The following is a 15581-nucleotide window of genomic DNA, read 5'->3' as shown; positions in this document are numbered from 1 at the left end:
TTTACATATTCCTAAACTAATGTGTGTTTAATTTATTTACCCATATGAAGTTGATCCGTTTACCACAAAACAAACCTGGGGCCACTTAATACTGCCACATGTACACACTACACAGAGAGCAGGAGGAATGGAGGGTTAATGGGGACCCAGCAATGCATTTGTGCCTCAAGGCCCCATATCATGTTAGTCTGGCCCTGCTGAGAATTTCAGCTGTCCACTTTATATGAATTTATATACATGAATTTTCTAAAATATGTATTCAACATAATCTTTTCTGCTTATCCATAGTGCAAAAGAATTTCTGTGCATTTGAGATTGCCTGACTTCTCTTAGCAAATTTAGCTGCCTGACTGAGTGACAAACAGTATTTGATAAAGATCAGCTAAGTGAAGTGGGGACTGCTGAGCGGAGACACAGAAGCTTGTTTGGTCAGATCACCTGATATGGCGAGACATCGCGTCCATCACCATGATCCTAAGGCCAAGGAACTGCTGAAATCACAAAAACAGAAGAGTGTGGAGCTGGTCAAAACCCACTGCAGTGCAGAGGAGACAGGGAACTGAGTCAATAAATAATTACAGACCTATCAGTGACTACATTCAGGATGCACTTGACTGGTATGGCTCAGGACCTGACTGTTTATTATCCTTTATGAAACTATCTGATAAAGTCTTTAGGTCCTCAGCTCCCCCAGCTCAAATGGTTCCCGAGGGCAGCACATTTAGATTAAAAGCAGACCAAGTGGAGCCATGGTGAATCACTTTCTATTTTAATTTTCTTGGAGAAACAAAAAATACTTAAATGTTCAGATTGCTGAATAAAAGGAAAAAAAGTCTCCAAAGCCTCCTCTCACAACAAACAATACAGGGAAAGTGCACTAATGCTAGCTTATGAGAGGATTTCACGATCCGTCAAGACTGGTTTGTTGAAAAACATTTGAGTCTGCAGGTGAACAGGGGTAGCTTGATAATTATAATGACTTGCCATTTTGTTTCACCCTATTCCTTATGTATTTGAATTACTCAACACATCTAAGATGTGCTGGGAACCAGAGAGGCAGAGGTTTGTGATCATTAATAGGGTTTAAATGTTGCTTTGAGACAACCCTGAACAACTGATGTGTTGATTCCATTACTCCAACTGATTTGAGGAGGCTGCACATAAAGTTAGGGATTTCTCTAAAGGCAAACCAAGCAGTGTAAAATTTAGGAAAAGCAGTTGTTAGATTGGCTGGCACAAAACAAATCATAGTGGTGGAGAAATATTGGAACTACTACAACAGAATGGTAAGAGTCTGAAATTAAGAACTGTCCTAGACTGAAGGAACGGGTTCTGTTTGTCATGATATTTTATTGCTATTTTATTGGAAAACTATATTAAAGTGGTGGAGAAAAGGGGCCTGAATACAAAACACTTATTATTCCAAGCAGAAAGGTGTATTTACAGTACAACGCTGTCTTTCTTTGGTTATTACAATTAAACTGACTTTAAAAACTGTTCATTTAGAAGCTGCGACAAACTGCAATAAAAATTGTTTAATTTTCTGCACATATAAATGTTTACAATAAAACATCAAACAATTCTTAATTCAATGTGATGCATTATAAAAATATAATGCAAGGCTGGATTCAAGCTTTTTCAGAGTTTAGCTTTATCACAGAAGCAAGTTACGAAAGCAATCTCAAGCTAAGCAGTTAAATTATTTTTTATTATATTAGATGATATTTCTGCCTCAAGACTCTTGAAACCCAGGATTTTTTCTTGTCTGGAAAGTCTGATATGTTATGTTCTATAAAAATGTTAGAATGATGTCAGTCACCCCAAACCAAAACCAAACGGTGCAGTATTGCATTAGTCTCTTAAAAATACTTCAGATGGACCTGAATGTCACAGATAAACAGTCAAGCTTCGTGTCTACACCTGTATTTCTGTGTCCAAAAGGCTGGCAGCAGGGGGTGCTGTATCAAGTCTGATACCCCCCACCCCAGTCTCAGAGACAACTGGTGAGGCACTGGGGGTCCTCATGGTGAGAGAAGACAGTGATGGAGAGAAATTAGGTGTCATGGCTGAAGGGGTTAGTCCTGTGTTCCTGGTTAAGGGAGAATACACATATTTCCGGTAAGAGGGCTTCCTGCTTAAGCTTGACACACGCCTTGGCTTTTGCGGAGGTACGGTTCTGATGCCAGGCTGAGCTACCCCTGTTATAAGTGGCGGTGGGTACATGAGACAGCTTGACTCTGCTGCTAAGTCCTCACTGCCGCCTTGGAGCTCCTCATCAGGGAGCATCCCAATATCATTGAAGACAGAGGCCAGAGTGTGGAATCGTGGCTCCCAGTCCAAAAGGTAGTCCCACCTGTAGCCACCCTGCAGCTGTTCCTCCACACAGACAAGTGAAGTGAGAGAATCTGCAGAAGCTTGGGCTTGAGAGAGGAGAGCATACCCTTTCATTCCCATGTTCTCCTCCAAATCCCTCACCCTAAACACTGCAGGAAGCAGTCCCTCGCCTCCTCCCTCTTCTTTGAAATGGTGGAGGCTTTCTGTGCTGGGTATCCCTGAGATTAAACATTTATTGACCGATAAATCATGCTCCGGCCCTACATTAAGGGAGTGGCAGGAGATATTATCTCCAGGTAAGGCAGATTCTGGGATCTCAGTGGCATGGTTGCTATTTAGGGATTTGTCTCTTTTATGGCAGGGGTACTGGTTAATCCACTTGATTTCTTGGTCCTCAGCAGTCTCACCTTCTGCTGATCCACGGCCGCTCGAGTGCGACTGATTGCATGGGTTTGATATGTCCCTTGTGGTCACCAAGATGCTCGGTCGTTCCACCTCCTGCAGAGAGATAGCACTTTGAGTTTCACTGCTTGAGCTACTGAATGAGCCTGTGCCATGGTTCAAATTTGCGGCAATGGCAGCAGCCTTTTTGATGGCAGCCTGTTTGATCTTGTATGTGAGCACCAAGCCCACAAAAATGACAAGGATGAAGAGGAGCATGATTAGTGAGACACTCAAACTAAGCATGTGCCCATCAAGAGGCACCCCAGTAAATGCCTCTGCTGAGCTGGAGATATTGACAAAAACCAGGCAAGTGGTGGTCCTGGAGCCCAACCTGGGACTACCTGCAGACACCACCAGCTCCACCATGTCCTCAATGGCATGGCCTCTTCTGCGAAATACAGGCCTTGACACAAAGATAGCACCAACTGTTTGGTTTATTGAGAAAAATGGTGAGGAGTTCACAAGGGAGTACTCCACCAGCCCGTCTACCCCGCCATCATGGTCCATTGCCATCACGTAACCGACTGTCTGTCCAGGCTGGATGTTTTCTGGCAGGAGAAAGTGGTACTGCTTTTGGGTGAAGACAGGACTGAACTCATCCACTCCCTTGATGGCCACCTGCACTCTCACTGTGGTTGCCTTGTCACCTTTGTCTCTGGCCTCAACTATGAAGCAGTATTCATCCTCACGTTCATAATCAAAGGTCTGTCTGGTGTGAATGTCACCTGTTAGGGGGTCAATGGCAAAAGCTTCCTTCCTCTCAGGGCTGCCACTCCCATATTCCATGAAGCAGGAGGACAGAATCGAATAAGTGAGCTGCCCATAAAGGCCTAAATCATTGTCAACAGCATGGACTGAACAGGTGTGGGTAAACGCTGGGAGGTTCTCCAACACAGAACAGTTAATAGTAGGGAACATGAAGTATGGAGTGTTGTCATTTTCATCCAACACTGTGATGAAGACAACTGTAAAAGCCACTTTACGTTCTTCTGATGATCTACCACCATCAGATGCTCGGATAGTGAGTGTGTATTTTGAATCTTCTTCATAATCAAGAGAGTTGTTGACGACCAAAAGGCCAGACTGAGGTTCAAGCTTGAGGTGACCTTTGCTGTTCCCAGAGATAATGTCATACTGCAACAGGCCATTAGTTCCAAGGTCAGGATCCTGAGCACTGACCTGGACCAGCCTGGTACCTACTTTGCTGTTTTCGCTCACATGTGCATGGTATTCTGTGCTAGAAAAGACAGGGGCATTGTCATTGCAGTCTGTCACAGTCATCATAATGGCAGCAGTGCTGTTCAATGGAGGTATTCCACGATCAGACACACTCACTGTTAGCGCATAGCTCTCAGTGGTTTCTCTGTCTAAGGGGTTACACAGAACAAGTTTTCCTACATATTTCATCTGGTTCTTGACTTGAACCATTTTTACTTCTAGACAGAATCGCTTCTCCTCATTTCCCCTGATTATGCTGTAGTCCAAATGGGTATTTTCAGGGCTCCAGTCTTGGTCTTCTGCAGAGAGGGTCAGTAAGGTGGTGTCTGTGGGGGTATCCTCTGAGACGGTGAGGGTGTAGATGTCCTGGTGGAACAAAGGCGCATGGTCATTGCTGTCCAGAATCACCACGTCTATGGAGGTGACAGCAGACTGCACAGGATCGCCACCATCTCTGGCCTCGACCAGAAGATGGATAAGGTTGCTGTTTGTGATGGCCTTTAGAGGCTTATTTGTGAAAACAGACCCTGCAAGGCAAAAATATGCCCATGAGTACATGAATTTTAGTTGTACCAGTATTAGCAATAAATCCAATGACTGTGTAGTGACAGCTATTCCTAGCATATTTGACCTGGTGTAGCACGCTTGCTAGCCAGCTAAGCTAATGTTAGTGCCAGCTAACATTTAATATTTCCCACTTACCTGTTTTTAAAATTTACTCAAGCAAAAAGGGGCTTAAATATGCTACATACATGATATCAGAACAGAGGCTGTGGCGAAATCTACATATCCCAGCTATAAAAAAAAAAAAAAGCTAAAGAGAGCCCTATATTCATCAACTGTCCAGAAAAAGACACTAAATCAATGTTACTCTGTGTCTTCTGTATGGCTATTTCTGTAACTGTCAAAAACCAAGTTGCCAACAAAGTTACCACAATAACTTTACAAAGTGATAATAGTATATTTGATTTCATTTGCTGCTGATGTGTGGGGAAATAAATTCAAATTGATTAGTTCTACCAAAACATATTGCAGTCAGATATCAACTACTTAAAAACATTTTTTAATGAAATTTATTTCAATTGTTTTTTTTTCTGTTTTATTTGGTGCACATTGGGGGCTATTAAGCTAGAATCAAATTCCTTGTATTTTAACAGACTTGGCAATAAAGTTTGAGCAATTGATTGAGAAACTATGAAAAGGTTATCTGGTCACAACAATGTAAAGCTATAAATCTTTAAAACTGACTTAACAATACACAGACTGGTCCTGGAAATGATTCTCTTCAAAATAAAAATTTTACAACATCTGCTTGTATGAATATATACTGAGAGTTAAATAAAAATTGCCCTTGTCATTAGACACTGCAAAGCAACATTATTTCCTCTGTGACAATACTTAAATGAATTCCATGTGCAAACTGCAAGCAGATTTTTTTCTTGGAAGGCAATAACATTTGTCCATCCCTTTTATTATTCCATTTCAATGCCACTTTTCTCCAGTATGACTATGAATTCTCAGGCTTTGCTCTAATGCAGCACCATTTATTGTTTGTGAAACAAATGGAAAAACTGAGGCGCACCACACCTCAAAAAGCACCCTATTTTAGTTTTAGATTCTAGTTAAGAGAACTTTACTCAACACTAATGCAAATTTCACTTTACATTAGTGCTCCTCACTGCAAAACAGGGCACAAACACTTCTCTGATATTAAACCTCAAACATAGCAGAAGCCCATAAATTACAGTTAGGTGAAAAGACTGGCCAGTGAGGAGTGCTGGTTTGGTTTCTTCTCCTTTCTTGGATTTGTGGATTTTAAAATGGAAATAATAGGACAGGTACTTTATGTCTCTCTCTTTGCTGCTTCTCTTAGTCCAAGGAACTCACTTGCACATCCAAGACTTAAAAAAAAAAGAGAGAGAACAATCTTCCACTGGCAGAATGAAAACTCTCGGTAACCTCTGGTAGCCTGTATGAGCCTATAATGTTATCATTTACAGTAAAACTACAGTGCATTTTGGATTTTGCTTTTGTCCTTTGGTGACTGCTTAACCTCTTTTCTGTCAGTGAAACATACATATCAGAGATATCGGAGGATTTCTTTTCCATTGGTTAAGCTGTTCTTACCATTGCCTGGCTGGATGTAAAACCCTTGTAAAGGAGATGAAAGCAGTCTGTAGCTGATCTTGCCATTGATTCCAGAGTCTCTGTCAGTGGCTGACACTGACACGACTAGCGTATCAGCTGAGACCAGTTCTGACAACTCCACCTTGAAGAAAAAAGTTAAAAGAACTCACATCTGCAGCACATTCATGATACGTATTCAGTCAGATGCCATGTTGTATGATGGCATACTTTATAAAGGGCTTGTAATTATAACAAATGTTTTATTAGGTTTTACTGGCTAGTATTTAATTTATTAATGCTTTATAATCAACTTTATAAGAACAACTTGGCCAGGTTTGAAAAATCTTTTTCTCACACTTTAATGAAAGACAATTGCTACTACAGGAAACTATACCGAACCATATTTAAGGCTTAAAGTCAAGATATCTCACCACATCACTGGAGTAACCTTTTAATGCTCTAGTTACTTTAATAAGCCATCAAGTCTGCAGTTAAAATTAATAATCAGTTTTCAGCAAATAATAATGGATTTTTACAACATGGTGACCAAAAGGTTGTCCTCATTGTTTTTTTAGAGAATAATAAAACAATAAGAAATTATGAATTTTAAATTATTATAGCAAACACTAAGGCATAGAAAGAAAGATTCTCTTTGTTATTTTACAGTCCCATTTTACCCATGCCATGGTGTCCCCAACCAGGTGGCATACAGGTCTTCTACCTTTTTTTTTTTAATATCATCTGTACCTGATAGGAGAGCTGACTGAAGACCGGAGCATTGTCATTGACATCAAGCACTTGAACTTTGACCTCTCCGGTGGTTTGGTGGAGGGAGTCAGACGCCCAGACCGTCAGAGTGTACTCCATCTGCTCCTCATAGTCTAGGGCTCGTGTTAGAGTTACCACGCCAGTATACTGGTCGATAGCAAAGGGAACATTGGTGCTGCCGCTTTCTGAAAAGCTGTAGGTGATGGTCGAACTCAGGTCCACATCGTTTGCAGTCAGCTGAGTGACCATGTATCCTGCTGGCAGATCTGCAGAAAAAATATCAAGACAGTAGCACAATATAGAAAGAGAATATACACTAGATTTCAACAGAACCAAATTCCTAAATTTCAGTCTTAGTTTACAAAATGTGTTTATGTGCTAATGGGAATATCTTTTAGAAAGCAGTCAGAGAGCAGTGGAGCTTGATCTTACTTTCTGCTACAATTATGGGCTCCATGGAGGGGATGGCAGGGCTGTTATCATTTACATCCACCACTTGGACCCTGATAGTGGCAGTGCTGCTGAGTGGAGGGTTCCCCCTGTCTACTGCCTGAAGAACCAGCCTACAATATAAAGGGAGTAAACAAATGATGGCACTTAGTACCAATGTGGCCTGGTTGGAAATGTTATTATTACAGTATAGTGCTCTCAATAATATAACTAAGTAGATATTTTAGATATTTGTAATTTGAGTACATTCGAACATTTCGTTTCGTGAACCAATTTTGAAATCACACGAACATTCTGAAATCAGTGATTTGAATTTTACTTCAGTCCTTTCAATTTCAGACCACAGTTTTGCTGTTATGGCTGAATCAGCTTTGAAATGTTGGTCACTGCACAGACATAATGTAATTGAAGGATCCGGGGCCCATTTAATCAAATTTGCAAAAATGCAGGCTGCAATTTTCAACATGAGTATGTTTCCTCATGCTTAATTAGAGACACTAATGAAACTAGTGAAGCACTCGTGATCAGCTTGTGAGACGAAGAATGTTTTTCTGATTCATGAAAAGCAGTGACCAACTTCCCATTTGGACTAATTTGCTCTGGACAGCATTTAGAGGCAGCAAACCTCCAACAAAGCAGCTCATTTACCCTGTAATGACATTTGACCTAAAAACAAAACTCCCCTCTTAACCATGAAAATGTATCCCTTGCATCTGGAATCACATTGACATATCACTATTAGTTTGAAAGTTATCCAAGAAAAACGATATTTAACTAAAGTCAGTTTTCTTCAGGATCTAGCATAGCACCAGTGAAACATAAGCCAAACTCGCTGACCCTCTACTGAATCAGCAGAGTTTCAGCTACAATTTGGTGTTAGTTTCAAGTCCGTAGCATTAGTTGTTGTCTCTGAGTAGCAAGTGTTCTGTGAGCTATATACATTTTCCAGGGGTTAGGGTGTTAAATGCCAACACAATTATGTGTTTCTGATGTTAAAATGATAACATGTTCAAACTGTACAAACAGGTAGAGTTTGTACGTACACATTTACCTGCAACTATGGTCAACAACATGCATCATTTATCACAGATTATCACAGAACCATTATTAAACACATATAATTAATCAATCCTTAAATGTCACATGTGCTATAAAGGATTAGCCAATATTATTGAATGTGTGAGCCTGGTGTACTTGTATGAGGGAGTGATCTCGCGGTCCAGTAAAACATTGGTAGCAAGGATCCCACGCACAGAGTCCAAAATGAATGCTTCATTTTGGTTACCAGACACAATGGTGTATTCAATCTGCCTGTTCATCCCGCTGTCAGCATCAGATGCAAACACCTGCTCAAAATATGGGAAGTGGTCAGTATTAATGGGATCACCTGTTGTCATAAACAAATATATGACACACTTGCTTGATACTTTTCTAATGTCAAAGACTATACCTGCATGATGTAGGTGTTGCGCACTTGCCCCTCCCAGACAGCTGTTCTGTAGCTGCTGTACTCAAACAGCGGTGCGTTGTCATTGACGTCCAGGAGGGCGACGGACACCCTGCAGTGAGCTGTCTGCAGCCCGGTATCAGCTAACACCACCAGCTGGATCTGAGGGCTCACCTCAAAGTCCAGAGAGTTATCTTTCTGCACCCGTATCTCACCTGAATGAACAAACAGCAGGGTACACTCAAAAACTCTTAGCTCGTTTTATTTCAAGGCTAAAGTGGAAGCATATTTCAAAATACAACATTCAGTATGTTCTAAATTATAATATTACTATCATTATTACATAAGATTTTGTTTGGTCTTTTTTTTGGTCTTGGCATTTTTCTTTTGGTCCTCGACTGCCACAGATCAAGAGAAACTGAAGGGAAACTGTGAGAGGAAATCACAGCTTTTGATTATTAAAAACAGGAACACTTTAAGGATCAGGTTTTGTGGTAACCATTGAAAAATTTGATTCTGTCTATGAGGCTAGAACATGAATCACAGCAGGCAACAGTTATAATTCCTTAGGAAATACTTGTATATTAAGAAGGATAAGGATAAGCACCTTTATTGGCCAAGTACGTTGCACACAAGGAATTTGTTCAGAACCGAGGCAGCCATCTGTGGTGCCAACTCAACCGATGGCTCTAACCACCGGGGGCAACTTGAGGGTTCAGTGTCTTGCCCAAGGACACTTTGCAGGCACAGAGATTCGAACCTCCGACCCTCCAGTGGGGAGATGACTGCTCTACCCACTGAACCACAGTCGCCCCAACTGAACCAGGTAAGTTGATGAAACGGTGAGGACTTGAAATTAAAAGTTATTTTGTGAAGAAAATATGATGGACGAATGAAACAGAACTGTGTTATTAGTATAACTTAAATGATGAAAGCCAAAACAAGCATACCTACTGCTACTCAGTGAACTGAACGCCACCAACAACCTCATAGTCAGCATAAGAAGCAAAAGCAGTGATTTTGTTCGTTCCTTACCTGTGTAACGGTTAATGGAGAAAATGTGATTCTCATTGCCACTAAATATAGTGTAAGTGACTCTTTGTCCACTCTTGGTTTGGTCACTGGCCTCCACTTTTACAATCCACGTGCCTTGACACAGTGAAAAGGTTGATGAGTTTTCAGTGGTATCAGTGAAAACAACAGGAACAGAAGTGGTGAAACCTACCAGCTCCACTGTTCTCCTTGACAGTAGCATTGTACACTTTGTTTGTGAACTGTAATCCTTCATGTTCCCCCTTCAGATGGACAAAAAACAGGCAGGTGGAAGTCAAAGCAGGACGTCCTTGGTCTGAAACCACAATGTGCAGCGTCCTCCCGGAGAAACCTGCCCTCACTCGTCTCCTCAGTGAAATCTCTCCCGACTTGCTGTTGATGTCAAACAATTTTTCCTCATCAGACAACATAAACTGTATAGTCCCATTTTCACCCTGGTCGCCATCTGTTGCCATCACTGTGGTGACTATCTGGTTTGGTAGCGTCCTCATGGAAACCCATGCATTTATGGGATTCTGGTCACAGACTGGCACATTGTCATTGACATCATCCACCTGTATGGTCACAGACGCCACAGAGCTCAGTGGTCCTTGAGAGCAGCCGTCAGTCGCCACAGCTTTGAGGGTGTACTGAGCCCTGCGCTCTCTGTCCAGCATCCTGGTGGTGTGTATCACTCCTGTGAAAGCGTCCACTGAGAAGACCCCCTGACTGCTGTCCTCTGTCAGGGAATAGGTTATGTCCCCATTGGATCCCTCATCAGGATCAAAGGCGTTAACACGCAGAACCTCAGCTCCAGCAGATAGACCCTCGCTGATGGAGGTGTGGTAGATTTTATGGATGAAGGAGGGGATGTTGTCATTCTGGTCTAGCAGTACCAGCTGGAGCTGGGTGGAGGAGCTGAGTGGAGCGGGGCCACAGTCACGGGCCTGTATGATGATTGTATAGTTCTGTCTTTCCTCGCGGTCAAGGACCTGCGTGGTGCTTACAGCACCCGTGTGGCTGTTGATGGTGAAGCGATCTCTGTAGTCATCACCTAAAGACAATTAGAGATGTAGTGTCAACTTAAAGGTGCATAAAAACTAGAGAATAATTCTACTTCATTACAACTTTGGTCTTACATTTGCAGATGAGTCCATCATTTCTATAGTGGTAAAACTATGATTCCCAAAGTCATTGCTGAGATCTTGAAACCCAACAACACTACTGTGATAAAGTTTGGCTTGAGCAGTCAAACAGGCTGTAAACAAGCCATCTAAGCCACTTTACTGATAAGTAAACCACAAATGACCACACTTTAAATGTCTAAAACCACAACTGTGATGAACTGATATGAATTATAGCCAATTACAAAACACAAATCCAACTGCTTGATATAAAAAGCACCATCTACATTCCTTACCCACTATGGAGTAGTGTACAGTTCCATTTTCTCCATGATCTGGATCAGTGGCCTGAGCATTGTGGATGACCCCAGGAGGCAGGTTTTCTGGTAGGCTGATCTGGAAGGATGACTGCATGAACTCTGGAGGATTGTCATTGTCATCCAGCACAGAGCACAGCACTGTGGCTGTGCTGGAAAGACATCGAGCGCCGCTGTCACGAGCCTGGACTGAGAGCAGGAATCGAAAGGCATTCACATGCACGTCCACTGCAGAAATCTTGGTATAATTTTTGTTGCTAAACTTAAAGTTTGGAATCATTAATTCAGTGTTTTTTCTTGTAGCTTTACAAACTTTGATCCAATTAATTTTTCAAAGCAACTGTATACAATGTCTTACTGTTTGATAAAACACCAGAGCTCCTGTTATGAGTAGTAGTTTCTAGACTAGAGAGTGTAGCTAGTAGCTAGTAGCTGCTAGTAGCTTTGTAGAACTGTACCTAAGCACAGTGGTGCTTTAAACTAACATCAGCACACTAACACGCTCACAGTGAAAATGTTTGCATGCTGATGTTTAGCGAGAACAGTGTTTAGCATATCCACCATCTTAGTTCGGTGTGTTGGCATGCTAAGATTTGCTAATTAATACTAATCAAAACTTACAGCTTGGCCTAATGAGGATGCTGGTTTTGCACCATCAATATTAGACACAAAACTTTGGAAGGCTGAAAGAAGTTGACAAAGTCAGAGGATCAGCAAAATAATTGATTTCATCATCTGGAAACCACGCCAACCTTGTGCCAGTTCAATAAGTAGACAAAGTATATTTATACTAATATTATATTGAAAGGCAAATATGTCACCCTGGTGCTCAGTGAATAGTCAGAGCTCACCAAGACCAGCAGGATTCATCCTCTGGGGTATGATTATCTGTTCCAAATACCACAGCATCCAACAGTTGCTGAGGCATTTCAGGGGACCAAAGCGGTGGATTGGCTGACCAACAGACCAACAGACCAGTCTCTGATTCATGCTGCTGGTGTGGCTCAAATTAAATACAGCTAGATGGGACCACAGACTAATATTATTGGCTCATTCAAATGCAATATTCTGCATGTAATGAATACACGAGTACTACATGTAACAGTGTATTGAAAGATACAGCTTTGCTCAGTAGTCTTATTGGCTGCATATTTGCTGACCAAAGACTGAAGCCAGATTAGTTTTGTAAAAGAAGTACAGACTCTTAAAATGAAAAAGAAAACCTGTCAACATAACGTGCACTGCCACAGCATTTAATACTTGCTGAAAAGAACTTGGTATTTCATTTCTTTCCAGATTCATCAGCAGCCAGAGAAAATTGTCTCCACATTTTTCAGTATTTCCCAATAAGCCCATGTGATTCTGGCACAACTTCAAGACATCCTGGCTTTCCTGTTATTATATTTTGTTATTAAATTTAATTGTGATACTTATATTGGTGACTGTACAAATATTATGACAAAACATCTGAAAGCAGTTTATCACTGAACTATAGCTTGAATGTAATTACTGTGTACACCCATGAGCGAGTGAAAACAAACACTTCAAAAGGCTGCGGGTGCAGCCATGCAGATGTACTGTACCTCGGCCCTTTAGTCTGCTGCTTCCTTTACATACATCAACCTGCTGAATAATGTTGCTTTCACACAGAAAGCAGACCTTGAATTCTTTATGACTTTGGCTGTGAAGCGTGATAAGAGAGAAGGTAGAGAATCAGAAACAGAAAGGGCTAGAGAACGAGTGAAATGTGTTTAATACAGGCTGTAAAAGACAACCTCCTGTGTTTTATTGAGGTTTTTATTGTATAAGATATTTTATAACCCTTCGGTATGAGGAGCAGAAGTATTGACATACATGTGTAGCCAAGCAGGAACAATGTGCAAAGAACAAAATCAAAGACTTTTAAAAAGTTGGATGGGATTTCATTAAAAGACCTTTTTGTCCAAAGTTTCCCCAGGAGATGTCGATCACAGCCACTGATTATATAGGTTCAGCTGCTCAATAAAAACTCTAAACTTACATCAACTGGGTGGCGACTCTAACTCGTCCAACTGGTGATTATCACTACCTTACTTCAAGATGTCTGCTCCGCAGTGCAGTGGGAAGTTTACCTCTCTGGATTGTGTCCGACTGGGCTGTTTGTCACTATGTTTTCCGATGTTTTTCATGTTGCACTCATTGAGGTGAATCAGACAAATCCAATACCTCTCATCTTATCATATGCATGACACTAAGTACTCATTTCTTTACAAGAGAAAAATACCATACAGCTTGACAAAGTAAAAAAAAAAGAAAAAAAAAAAAACACTATTGTTTGTTTTATAAATGTTTTCTAATAGTGGCGCCTCAATATATCACATTTTTCTCAACTGCCAGTCAGACCAGACTGGAATTGTTAATATCCCACAAGAAAACACTGACTCTGATACTTGAAAGTCCTATTGGATTAATTCTCCTGCCATACCCAGGCCTCTCCTGCAAAAAAGATCTTGATCTCACCCATGCTACTGTACATGACCAAATAAAGCTTATAAAAAAGTACATAGCCTATATAGTCTATAGTCTGTGCACTGTGTTAAGCACTTTGAATAGTTTTGTGAATAAAAATGTGCTATAAAAATAAACCTGTCTTGCCTAATCTTGTGAACCAACAAGAAACAAGTGGAAAAAAAACATGAAAATCACCATTACTGTAGTTATCACCTTCTGAGCATTACTGCTACTCAATGCATATTCATATTATTGTGAAAGAATGAGGGTCTTGCACTATACAGTATTTACCCCCAAACTCCTGGAGGCACTATGCCTGCTTAGCTACAATACATTTCTTGTGTTGTTGTGGAGTACTTGGCATGATTCACCTTAGTGGGGGTGAACCACTGTGCAGCGGCAACGTCCCCGGCCAGGGAGTAGACAAGGAGCACAGCCAAAGTTAGCTAAAGAATACACTATGAGCCTCAATTTTACACAAACAGCTGGGTCCCTAATAATCTATGTTTTTTTATTTCACAGAACTAGGGGTTTAATACACTTTTTATATGTATTTCAAATGTGCCACCCACCTCGGAGTCTGGCCAGCCCATCCAAAATTTTCTAGACACGCCCCCGATATAATGCTATTATCGCTAGCAGTAAATCACTATGTTTCATAAACCCAAAAGGTGTATTTATCCAGTCTTAGTAGCATCTGCATGCTGATATTTTGACACTTAGTATGGTCTGGATATGAGGGAACTATTTTACAGTCTAGGAAATTCTGAAGTACAAGTGGGCTATTTAGTTTTTCATCAGTTCAAGCAGCGGTCAGCAGTCACTGGTTGCGCCCAGGTCAGTGCAACCAGGGTTAAAGTTGTTCTCTGTGAATATCTAAGCAAAGCTGTCACAACACACCACATATACAACAATGCTGAGGTGTGTGTCAAAGCAGTTTTTTTCATGAAAATGTTAACACAATGTTAGCACTGTCCTGTTTTGTTACTTCTGTGTCTTTAAGGTGTTTTAACAGTGACTATATGCATGTGTGTGAAAAACAGCACATGCTTGTTCATGTGCCTTACCTCTGAGGGTGTAATGTTGCTGCTGCTCTCTGTCCAGGTAGGAGGTGGTAGTGATTAGACCAGTGTAAGGGTTGATGCTGAAGAGCTCGTAGCCGGGTCCAGGCAGCAGACTGTACCTCACCACTGCATTCTCCTCTGAGGGATGGACACAGGAGATGAACACTGTTACACAGTCCACATCAAACTTCCATTTTAAAGAGTGAGGAAAACTATAAAAACTAAGCAGAAAAAAAGAAAAATGGTCAAATTATTATTGATAAATCAATGTATTAATTATTTAAGTGTCCTGCACCACGTCTGCCATACAGCAGTGAGTACAGATAGGGTTTGGGATGGTCATGAATCTTCATGACCATTTGCTTGTACACCATCACCCAGAATATGCTATACTGCCATCACTGCCGAAACTGATGTGAGATCAGTTGATGGCTTTACTAGTTATTGCAGAAAAACAGTCCAACAGTAACAAATAAAAAAAGACCAGAATTAGCGTGTCCAAATGTGGATGTCTTCACACTGATGTGATCATGTCTTGAAATATAAATATGAAAACGATATCAGTTTTTTTTTGTTGTGATCACAAGGACAAAACAGTTATTGTTTGATTTGATTTGATTTGATTTCTTCTTTCAAACATGTAACAACAGTCAATATGTCAACACACATAATTCCACACATATCCACAAATATATTTTCAATTTGCTTATACCTAGTACATGCTTGAACGGAGTAGGAAGAAGTTAGACTTATCTAGTCCTACCCC

The 15581-nt window shown here is 40.9% G+C and overlaps 1 protein-coding gene across 2 annotated transcripts in view; it reads right to left on the bottom strand.

Annotated features, from left to right (window-relative positions):
* Positions 1–735: 735 nt before the first annotated feature.
* Positions 736–15581, bottom strand: part of dchs2 (dachsous cadherin-related 2) — a 31882-nt gene continuing 17036 nt past the window's right edge. For both annotated transcript variants that reach the window (XM_020614326.1, XM_020614327.1), the window contains exons 11-20: positions 14819–14953; positions 11241–11450; positions 10014–10874; positions 9824–9937; positions 8792–9003; positions 8536–8687; positions 7324–7454; positions 6871–7157; positions 6124–6265; positions 736–4523 (exon numbers count right to left, since the gene is read on the bottom strand). In XM_020614326.1, coding sequence (XP_020469982.1) covers positions 1915–4523; positions 6124–6265; positions 6871–7157; positions 7324–7454; positions 8536–8687; positions 8792–9003; positions 9824–9937; positions 10014–10874; positions 11241–11450; positions 14819–14953 — 4853 coding nt within the window. In that variant the 3' untranslated portion in view covers positions 736–1914. The remainder of the gene's footprint in view (positions 4524–6123; positions 6266–6870; positions 7158–7323; positions 7455–8535; positions 8688–8791; positions 9004–9823; positions 9938–10013; positions 10875–11240; positions 11451–14818; positions 14954–15581) is intronic.

This window comes from Monopterus albus, unplaced genomic scaffold (genome assembly GCF_001952655.1).
Source record: "Monopterus albus unplaced genomic scaffold, M_albus_1.0 scaffold144.1, whole genome shotgun sequence".
Lineage (NCBI taxonomy): Eukaryota > Metazoa > Chordata > Actinopteri > Synbranchiformes > Synbranchidae > Monopterus > Monopterus albus.
This window is presented reverse-complemented; position numbering and strand designations above follow the sequence as displayed.